Source organism: Gadus morhua, chromosome 23, assembly GCF_902167405.1.
Source record: "Gadus morhua chromosome 23, gadMor3.0, whole genome shotgun sequence".
NCBI classification, from domain to species: Eukaryota; Metazoa; Chordata; class Actinopteri; order Gadiformes; family Gadidae; genus Gadus; species Gadus morhua.
In genome coordinates this window covers 4,374,606-4,386,064 of record NC_044070.1, presented here as the reverse complement: position 1 = coordinate 4,386,064, position 11,459 = coordinate 4,374,606, and the positions used below count along the sequence as shown (strand labels likewise).

General features: G+C 42.2%; 1 protein-coding gene across 1 annotated transcript; it reads right to left on the bottom strand.

The window, feature by feature from the left end:
* Positions 1 to 72: 72 nt before the first annotated feature.
* On the bottom strand, positions 73 to 5,633 carry LOC115537606 (beta-1,4 N-acetylgalactosaminyltransferase 2). The gene is made up of 11 exons (XM_030349627.1): positions 5,448 to 5,633; positions 5,139 to 5,282; positions 4,356 to 4,462; positions 4,136 to 4,173; positions 2,813 to 2,879; positions 2,609 to 2,719; positions 2,311 to 2,397; positions 2,005 to 2,186; positions 1,642 to 1,785; positions 1,324 to 1,552; positions 73 to 557 (listed from the first exon to the last, which is right to left on the bottom strand). The coding sequence occupies exons 1-11, from the start codon at positions 5,576 to 5,578 to the stop codon at positions 373 to 375; spliced, it is 1,425 nt and encodes a 474-aa protein (XP_030205487.1). The 5' UTR covers positions 5,579 to 5,633; the 3' UTR covers positions 73 to 372.
* Between the last annotated feature and the right edge of the window lie 5,826 nt (positions 5,634 to 11,459).

The window sequence follows — 11,459 nt, the reverse complement described above, 5'->3', positions numbered from 1 at the left end:
CAAACATTGCAGAAGGAGCAGATTCAGGGCACCGACAAGACATTCCCAATACATGGCCTTATTTAGGGGAGATCTTATTGAACATCATATTGTTCTTTTATTTGAAGTTAGAAAGAGAAGGTTCAAATAAGTCTTACAAATAAGTCATACATTCTTAAAAAATGCATTAATGAAACACGGTTACATACTACAGCTTTAAACCCGCACCTTGTCACTTTTCTACAGGTATTTGCTGAATGACACATATATATATATATATATATATATATATATATATATATATATATAAACCTAACCCTGAAAAGGATTTAGCCGTACATAGTACTGGAAGATGACCTCCTCTTATAGCGAATGGATCTGTCGGGATTCTTCCTATCCGTAGTGGATACATTGTAGATGGTTTTTGTAGTAGTGCAGCTGTAATTTAAACTGCACATCATCCTTCCCGGGGTGTCTGAACCGACCATATTGAGCATTGGCCCCTTTCGGCTGATGGCCAATGGAAACATGGCCACACGAAGCAACCATCAATTGGCCAAGACCATCCATGAAGAATTCTATAGAGAAAAAAACAAAACAACAATGATTAGATGTAAAGGAGAATAATAAAGTAGCAGGAGCACTCCCGGTGTACATCCAAAACGTCTTGTACTCTTGGGGGAGCATAACGGAAAACTGAATATAATAAACAGAAAAAGTGAGGTGTTGATAATGAATCCAGGTCCAGGCAGGTCATATTTGGATAATATTGTTAATGGAGGAATGTGATATCTGCCCCATTACGGAACTACAAGTCCTCGCACCAGTGACAATACGACAACTGAATGATTTCTCATTTTTATAGTGTTTTTCTGACGGTGGACGAGCAGACAATCTTTATGGTATATTCAAAAAGGGAATATTTATAATTGACCTGCTGCCCATGTCACAATAGCTTCCAACACGAAGCACTGCTGTCCAATTCATCTGATACCTCAAAGCCAGAAACATGCAACTCATGCAAAGTATTTTGCTTGCTGAATTGAAAGAACAATTATTTTTAATTTACGCAAAAGTTGAAGGAGATTCAGCCTTGCTTATCATGCCGTGTAGCCTTAGTGCTTGTGCAACTCCTCCAGACATGAGGTAACTTCACATCCAGGATCGGCATAGCACCCTCTATAATAGCTCTGATGGTAGCTAGCAATTAAAGACTGAAGACCTACTTTGGATTGCCATGTCTTTACCAGTAAAGCAAAAAGAAAACTCACAACTCTCATTTATTGTGGACGCATGCACACAACCCCCAAAGGCTATATGTTAAAGATATGGCCGGGGACACACCTGAATGTGCCACTCTCTTCAGCTTGGGGTCAAATCTCACTCGATTTACAGCATCGGTACGAGCCAGGAAGAAGTTGACCACCCCATTGACTATGGAGCATTGTGGGTAATTTGGTAGTGATTGGAACTTTATGTTGGGCTTCCTGTCCATACAGCCTCCAGTAACTCCATCGCCTTCCTCATAGGCGATGGAGAAGTAGAACTGGTTTCCAGTAACTGAACCCCCAACCTATGAAGGATAACGAGACATTATAACCTCACACCTACTCATGCTTTATTCATAATGTAAAAATAGTCAATGAATAATATGATTCTCACCACATCCAACTCTGGTGTTGCCTCCATCACCTCCACCAGATCCTCTATCTTTGTTTTCTCAGTGAATAGAAAGTCGTCATCCACCCAAAGAAAGTACTTGGTGGTGACTTGAGAGACAGCCAGGGTTCTGCCAGCAAACCAGCCCTGTGGAAGGGAAAGATTTCAAATCAACTTGAATGCTTGACTACTCTTATATGATGTCCAAGCACAAGAAAGACATTATGTTGTGTGTGTGTGTGTGTGTGTGTGTGTGTGTGTGTGTGTGTGTGTGTGTGTGTGTGTGTGTGTGTGTGTGTGTGTGTGTGTGTGTGTGCGCGCACGTGTGCGCGCGCACGCACGCACATGGTTCCAATATATGCCTACCTGTCCCCCAGGCATGACGTATTGCAGAACATTTTCTTCTGTGATGTTTTCTGGAGTAAAGCTGTCATCGGCCACAACAAGCACCACGTCTTTGTAGAATTGTCTTAGGCTTCTTATGAGCACCTTCAACTCCTTGTAGCGCATAAAGGTCTTGGTGGTGATTGTCACTTGGTCGCTAACGTCTTTGAAAGAGTGGGAGGGGAGGGAGGGGGGGGCAGGGAATAGAGAGAGGAAGAATGTAAGGGTTCATGATTCTACTCAACGGTAAAAATGGAAGATTTATAGGAAAAACTTTTGTTGTTATACTTGTTCCCATGTCGAAAAGCACAGGTACGGATGGTTGCCGAATAGCGATTGGGAACACAGCTTCATGATGCTCAAACGAAAAGTGAACTGATTGAAAAAGAAGTGAAAACTAATTAAAAACACCCAGCCTAAATAAGATTTGACGCACATTACATAATCCACTGTAATATCAGAAGGCTTTGAGTGCAAAATGAGAACATCACATTAACATACTTATTTTAAACCTGAGCATCTGTTCAGTACTTATCTTTAAGTTACATTATTTAACCCATACATAACTTAAAAAGTCATTGAGTACCCAGGTCTCCGGTGTGTATGTGGTACACAGGGAGGGTGTAGGTGACATCCGCCAGTAGTTTGTTGAGTTCCTCTAAGCTGAGCGTCTCCAAGATCAGCCATTTCTTTCCACCTATTGGTTTTTTTCGAAATCATATTTCATACAAGTCAATCCCAGTGACAAGTGGTTTGGTTACACATTGAAAGGGCGGAGTTCATGAATCACCTTCCACACTCGGTACGTCACTTGGGCTCCCTAGACAGAGGACACCCTTGGTGACCAGTAGTGATACCTGTTAAGCACAAGAGGAAGTTTGTTGAGAGTGAGTGAGTGAGCGAGTTCTCAGCCGTGCTCAAATGAAAAAGGATTGTTTGAATATTCATAATTTTCACAACCTGTCTGTTGTTGTCCGTTTTCCTAACTGGCTAAATCAGCTTTGTTCAATCAGACTGCCAAAATATTATTATTACTCGCTCAATGATTAAAAAAAATCCCACAACCTTTCAGATGGCATGAGTTCAAATTTGACAACGACAAAGAGTCGACAACGTGACTAGAATGCGTCTCTGTTGCACGGTTGTGACTAAGTTCCGTCAGAGGCTGGAGTAGCCGAGCCGCCGGTTTCACTTCATGCGGATGTCGAAAAGCCTTGGAAATGGCCCAGTAGTAGAGTCTCATTTAAGTATCGTTGAGCAAAATGTTTCAGCCCACACACTTCAGGAGGGATTTGTATGCTATCGCCTGAATGTTCTCTCAATGGCCGACTGGCCCACCGAGTCACCCACTGGTTAAACATTGATAGGACACTCCTGTCCTCCACAAACTGAATTGGTTGTTTGCAGTCACCCATGTTGCCCAAACATGAGATGGAAGGCAGGAAGGGAACTGCAGAACGTCAAGCAGCAGTACTCTGTTTATTCAAGCTTCATGGATTCAAATGAAGGAAGTGTAAGAAAGGCAGAAATAGGCCTACAGCAGATTGGAAAAGAGCTGCATTGTTCGAAAGAAAAAATTAATTCAACACAAAATATAAAAAGGTGAGATGTATAGAATATAGTGACATGTAGCTGGGAAAATGTAGCTGGGCTTGGCAGAAATGGAATATAATATTAAAATAAAAGTCTGGTTTAGTCATTGTATATTTATGTTTTTGTTGGTGCAGAAGAAAACTGTTGTTTGACCCTGGGCATGGCATCATCTGCAAACACCTTTTGAAGGTGCACAGGCCTGCCTTCAATAGGTTGATGTGAGGGGGTTTGGTTCCCAGTCAAAGAGTGCTTCCAAGTAAACCCAAAAGTCCCCAACAGCTCCATTTTGAAAACCCTGATAAAGAGACACCCGTAGCCATGTCATTAAAGGGATAGAAAAGACATTTCAACTATTGCTTGATGAGAAACAAATGATTATGTTGGTAAGGGGGACCTATGTTGATGCTGGTTAGACATAACAGTAACCGGGAACCAGGGAAATTTAACCTGTAGCTCAAAGACATCCACAAATATCCCTTGTATCCTGATGTTGACTTGACACTTGAGTTTTGTTACCAACCTTGTAGCCGCTTCTTTGAACCCCGTGCAACGCTAAACCTGAAACAAATTATCTTTCAGGGTGAAACTATTTCCTGAGGAATACATTGAACATAAAAAGCAGACCGAAAAAGCACATTGCACTCTATATGTATATCTGTGCAGTGCACTTGCAAAGCAACTGAACTAAAGAGCAGTATCGGGACGATTTTATTGAACCACTGAAGTGCAGCGTACTGTACCTGGAATGAGAGTGGGGACCAAGGGGCGTACTGTGAAACCCTGAATGGGATACTGCAGTGGAGAGTTGGATTGAGCAAAGAGGAGTGTGTTCAAAATGGAGCTTGTTCTGGACGCAGGAGACAAAACGATATGCCACTTAACCAATAATCAACCAATGTCAATTGAACAATATTCTAACTGAATAAAACACTTACACTATGCAACAGTTACTGCACTAAGTCATTAAATGACCATGATATGACGTCAAACAATAAGGAAACATGCCAAGCCCAATACTGGCTTCTCCGTCTATTATGATGGCACCAAATTATTCTCCCTTTCCAATTTGTGGTGGGCATGCGCAGTCGCAAACAAAAACAAAATTGTAACTTTTTGTGGCCACTATTACCTATCCAGGGCAGTTTGTATGTGCTAATTTGGGTTGAAAAAACAAAGCTACAGCTATGGGAGCTGCTAAACTGCGCTGGCTTTTAATCGAATGGACCACTACCCAATTTCACGAGGTCCCCGCGAGAGAGTCGAACAAAAGCCCTGGCTGATTTAAACCTTAACATAGATGATGTCCACAATTAACTTTGGGTCTTAGCAAACAGGCAAACAAATGCTTTAACTAGCTTCTTACAAATTCAATTGAAATATTGAAGAAAGTATTCTTTAAGAAATTGGTACATTCTTTATCAGTGTCTCTCCTCCCCGCCTTGTTCCATCCTGGAACATTGAACAAGGCTTTGTTCCATCACTTTGTTCCATCCTGTGTTCCTGGTACTGGTGGCCGTGCATACCTCGCCTGGTGCTTCTTGTACTCCTCTGCCCGTCGTTTCTGAATGTCTGCTCGGTTGGCAGTGGGAATGCTCCCTGCCAGATCGAATGACTTCGCTGGGCATGTGCAGGAAGCCGGAGGCTTAACTAGACCAGTAGGAGGGGTCCTATAGGTAATATTAATAATACTACACTTTATTTATAGAGCGCTTTTCATATATGCAAGGATTCCAGAAAAAAAATTAACATTCGAGTTAAAACATGAACATTGTACTGGGCGTGACAAAAACAATCACACACACGTGCACATGCAAATAAACTTTGAGACCTACCACATTTTCTTTGGGGGGACAATCATTTTCTCTACTGTAAAGTTGGAAGACTTCCAGAGGAAGCTCATCCCACTGAAGATAACAAAAGAAAGTAGAAGCAGCAGCAATTCTCTTCTGCCAAATGAGGGCATCTGGAGATAAAGACAAAGCCACAGATTAGCCCAAAATGAATAAAGAAGTTTGGTTTAAATTGACCAAAGTCTTTTACTTTCTGGGCTAACCTAAACTGTATCCTTTTATTTAACAATATTGATGGAGAATGTAGATTAATCCACAAACAAGCTCAAATAAGATAAAAATGTATTAATCCCTGAAAGCTAGTCCTGGAGTTACAGGTGCTTCTCCTACATAAATGGAGGTGTAACAAGTGTACACATGTGCATAACAGTGGCAGCTGCTGGTCTTTCAAAGAGGGGAATCTCATTTGCGGCCTATTCGCCCATTGTGTTAAGGGTGTAGGACTTGAGCCGCTTTAAACAGGAGAAGCTCCCTTCTACACCTGCAGATGTAGCTCCAATTGTTGCCACTAATGGGAACCGTTTGTAAAAGAAGGGTCCAGCTGCAGGCTTGGGCGTTTCCGTCATGAAACAAGAACGCCAATTAGGCGTTCCTGGTTGCATTTCATCGAACAATCACAAAGTGTTTCAAAGGCATACTGCGAAGCATAGTCGCAAGGCATACTATGCTCTCCGTAGCCGGAGAGCCGGTCGGAGACCCTCCCCGTAGTTTACCCGCACATCCAATATTTTTTAAACTATTTATCGATTAACTATCTTCTATCTCTAACAAAATCATTTCCGGAATCACATCTCCGGTTTGACTTTGCACCTCATTTACTTTGTACATTGTTTACTTTTGTCTCGTCACTGCTTTTTGCAGATGATGTGGTCCTCATGGGATCATCGGCCTGTGACCTTCAGCACTCACTGGATCGGCTGGTGGCCGAGTGCGAAGCGGCTGGGATGAGGATCAGCACCGCTAAATCTGAGGCCATGACTCTTAGCAGGAAACCGATGGATTGCTTACTCCGGGTAGGAAATGAGTCCTTAGCCCAAGTGAAGGAGTTCAAGTACCTCGGGGTCTTGTTCGCGAGTGAGGGTACTATGGAGCGTGAGATTGGCCGGAGAATCGGAGCAGCGGGGGCGGTATTGCGTTCGCTTTACCGCACCGTTGTAACGAAAAGAGAGCTGAGCCGTAAGGCAAAGCTCTCGATCTACCGGTCGATCTTCGTTCCTATCCTCACCTATGGTCATGAGGGCTGGGTGATGACCGAAAGGACGAGATCGCGGGTACAAGCGGCCGAGATGAGTTTTCTCAGAAGGGTGGCTGGCGTCTCCCTTAGGGATAGGGTGAGAAGCTCAGCCATCCGTGAGGAACTCGGATTAGAGCCGCTGCTCCTTTACATAGAAAGGAGTCAGCTGAGGTGGTTCGGGCATCTGGTAAGGATGCCCACTGGGCGCCTTCCTTGGGAGGTGTTTCATGCACGTCCAGTGGGGAGGAGACCTCGGGGAAGACCCAGGACTAGGTGGAGAGATTATATCTCAACACTGGCCTGGGAACGCCTCGGGATCCCCCCGTCAGAGCTGGTCAATGTGGCCCGGGAAAGGGAAGTCTGGGGCCCCCTGCTTGAGCTGCTCCCCCCGCGACCCGTCCCCGGATAAGCGGACGGAAATGAGATGAGATGAGGGGGGAGATTGTTTACATTTGCACATTAAAGACCAATTCAACACCAAATAAGATTTGAAAAGTTTAGAAGTTTATTTACAACGTTATTTACATGGTTTGTAGAAAAACATATAAGATTGTTTGGCCAGCGAATTGCATTGTGCATCCATTCTCGTTGACGCAGAATGGAACGCGCCCTTCTTCTTCGTCGCCTTTCTTGCGGAACTGTATTAAAATGTCAAAGTACACTACTCTGACTATACTACGAGCCAAAGTTCCTTTCCCCCAAATCCTTCTCAACCATGGCTGAGACAACCCCACTACGAGTATGAGACTATGATAACTTTGAATGCTTGAGGGGACTCCGTAGTTACGGAGTCAGATTAAGGAGTCAGAGTTTTATACTTTGACGTTTTAATACAGTTCCGCGAGAAAGGCGACGAAGAAGAAGGCGCATTCCATTCTGCGTAAACGAGAACCCCCACCACATGAGAACGCCCATTTGTGTCTGCAGTGGGATGATATTGGAGGGGTAAAGCTGAGGCATTGCAATGTCCAACTCCATGTCTTTAAAGGGGACCTATTATGCTTTTTCGACTTTTATGACCTATAAACGTTGTTATAATGATTGATAGTCATGTTTAACCATACTGAAGCGTCACATAATGACGTACATGCATTTCGGCGTATTCCCTGCTGACAGTCTGGGGTGGCTGTGCAGAGCGCTAAACACTCGGGACAACGTTTGCGATTCACTTGTTCACATTTCCGGGAAATCATCTACGTAGAGGCACTCCACTCCAAGCCTGCACTCCTGCAGGCTTGGCACTCCTGCCTCTACGTAGACCTCACGCCCCCATATGCCTGGTCAAACCTGCCAGCGCGCACGCTTCAAGGAAGGTGTGCAGGAAGCCGGGCAGGAGGGGGGCGAGGGGGCGGAGAAGGACGAAACCGAGCGTTGACAGAGAATGCTGAAAGCGCCCAGATGAGAGGAAGTGTTTCCCGAAAATCTACATCGTTTTTTTGTGATGTGATTCGTGTCTGGTTGCGCTATAGGAGTCATTAATAAGAAATGAAGACCAGAAAAGTAGTATAATAGGTCCTCTTTAAGGATCACGAAGAAATCACACAGCTTTCCCCTGTCACCCTGCAAGTCCTGATCTGAATACAGGACTTGAAGTTCAGACCTCAAGCTCCCTGAATCAAAGCGAGTTGTTCTTGAAAACAACTTTAGGACACTCTTTACCACTCTAGAGTTATTGGAAGGAGTTCTGATTTTTATGACCTTGTGTACGTTCTTGTGTACCACATCCATGTGTCTGCATGTATTGTCTGAGTATGGGGATATGAGTGTGTGCTATGGTGTTATGTGTTTTGTGTGGGCATAGTTTCTGCACAAGTTATTGCAAGCTTGAAAAGTAGACTATTGGTCATTGAATGCCCTAGATTCCCACACTTACATTACACCTTGGACTATAAATGGAATGTGGTCATAACTACTGACTTGACTGTGGAGCTAATACCCTACCCATGCCCTAGTCTTCTGTACTGCCTCCTTTACCCCCTGGATATTATCCTGGTCACTATCCCTAGCAGGAGATCATATGACTCCACCTTTTGATCTGTTGCCCTTATGTAGCATAGCCTTTATATACAGTGGTTTGGATGTATGTCTATGGGATTTGAATACTTATAGCGATGATAGCCATCCTTGTGTTGACTATGTGGATAGTTTAAACTGCAAAAGCTACTCTCCCGACCTGGTGAAACACATCCTTAACAATAATAACTTCTCTCTTCTCCATTTAAACACTAGAAGCCTGCAAAAACATCACGATGATTTAGTTTCCCTCATGACTATTACTGACCATGGATTTGATGTGGTGGGCTGTAGTGAGACATGGCTGAATGAGAGATCACAGAATCTCTAAACATTGAGGGATACAGACTCATCAACAAAACTAGATCAGATCAAATTGGAGGTGGTGTTTGTTTTTATGTGAGGTCCAAGCTCAACGCTATAGTGTGTGAGGATTTGATTATCGATGATGGTCTCTCAGACTCTCTATTCATTGAGATCAAGACTAGTAATACCAAAAAATATGTAATTGGAGTGGTCTACCGTCCCGCTGATTCAGATTTTAACCTGTTTAGGCTGAAACTAGAATAACTCTTGCTTAATTTAAATAGCAACAAAAATAAATGCATAATACTTGGAGATTTCAATATTGATATAGCAAAAAATGATAGGGTAAAAAATTATTTCATTAACACCCTACACACATATTCCTTCTTTCCTACTATTAACACTTTTACCAGAGTCACACAATATACTAAGACCATCATCGATAACATTATCACCAACATACCAATTACGAGCTTAACATCTGGAGTAATCATCTCCGACATTTCTGACCACTTTCCTGTTCTGGTATCCATTGATCTAATGACCAAACATTTAATTCCAACCCAGAAAACAAAAGTTAAAACCATAAATGAAAGAACAATAAACCAAATGTGCCAAAACCTACAAAACAAAAATTGCGACGCTATTTATCACTCCAGTGATCCCGATTCTGCATACAATTCCCTTACTGATATCATAACTGATTCTATCCATTGTACCATCCCTGAAAAGAGGGTTGTAAGCAGTACTAAAGTCCATAAGCCATGGCTGACAGAGGGTATCTTAAAATCTATCAACCACAAAGATAAACTCTATAAATGCTACATAAAGGAACCTAGTAACAAGGAAAATTACACCAAATTTAGGAACAAACTCACACATATCATCCGGAAAAGTAAAAGAGAGCATTACACCGACTGCCTCAAACGATCTCTGGGGGATTCCAAGAAAACGTGGCAGGTTCTCAATAGAGCCCTTGGTAGGGACAGGAAAGACTCAGTTCTCCCTGACACTGGTAGCTCTTCTGGTCAAGATGCTAATGACCTTGCAAACCGTTTCAATAACAATTTTGTCTCCATTGGAGAGAATCTAGCTAGCACCATTAGCCCACCCCGTGGAGCGTCCTTCACCCAATATCTATATGGGGAGTACCCAAACTCATTCTTCATGCGCCCAACAGATCAAAATGAAATCCGTACGATCTTTGGGAACATGAAAAACTCAAGGACATCAGGAGATGATGAAATTAGTAGTGTTATCCTTAAGGCCATTATAAATTTCATTCTAGAGCCACTTGCTTACTGTGTAAACCTCTCCCTGTTCTATGGGATCGTACCAAAACTTGCAAAAACAGCAAGAATCATTCCCATCTATAAATCAGGAGATAAAATTGACATAAACAACTATAGACCCATATCAATCCTGCCTACACTCTAAGGTATTTGAGTGGCTACCTTGATAAACATAACATACTTGTCTAGGGCTGCAACTAACGATTATTTTAATAATCGATTAATCTGTCGATTATTTTTTCGATTAATCGATGAATCGGATAGAAAAAAATAATATTTATTTTTGGAATTGCCGCATCTTTATTCAAAAACTGAACATTACTTCAAATTCACAGTGGAGACGTGTAAAAGAAGGTATTTTTGTGTTTTTACACAGAAGTGTAAAAACACCAGGTTATTGCTCCACCGTCCCGGAACTATTAAAAGTAATATTAAATAATAAAAAGATTAAAAAAAACATAACTGGGATAGCACAAAAAAAAACATACAATGTATGATATACTTTTATATGTATATAAGGGAGGTCCATGGTTAACCGGTCAAACCTATTGATACCATATTCGAGACTCCTTGAAATAGAACTTTAATTTAATTGCTGATAAGATGATGATAGTTGAAGATAGGACATTAAACAGGTCATAATTCTCTCTTTACTATCTATTTTATATTACTGGGATAACAAGTTTTCACCAAAATCTCAATTTTTTTTTTTTTTTGCATTTCAACGCATCAATCATATTACTGAGCCGACCTGAACACATCACATTTGACACTGTTTGTGACCATTGGTTAGTGTTTTTTTTTTTAAGCTAACTAGCTCTATATCCTGCCGATTTTAACATGGATTGCATTACCATTTTTAACCGACGGGACTTTCTACACCTTCCGGTTGTGTGATTACTACCGCTGCTTTGAATGACTGTTGATGCATGCGGTGCCGACTCCGAGCCCGTCTGCACAACGTCTGCAGCAGCAGCAGCTGACAGAGTTTTCCGGATGGACTAGACGGATACTGAGTTGAAGGAGTTTTTTTTAACCCAAAGACAGTGAAGGTACAACACTTTAGTAGGCCTACAGTCCAGTTTTAAGATATGACCAAAATACAAGCTGTGGTCGCTCACACTAAAGCTCGCTGTGGGCATGCATGAA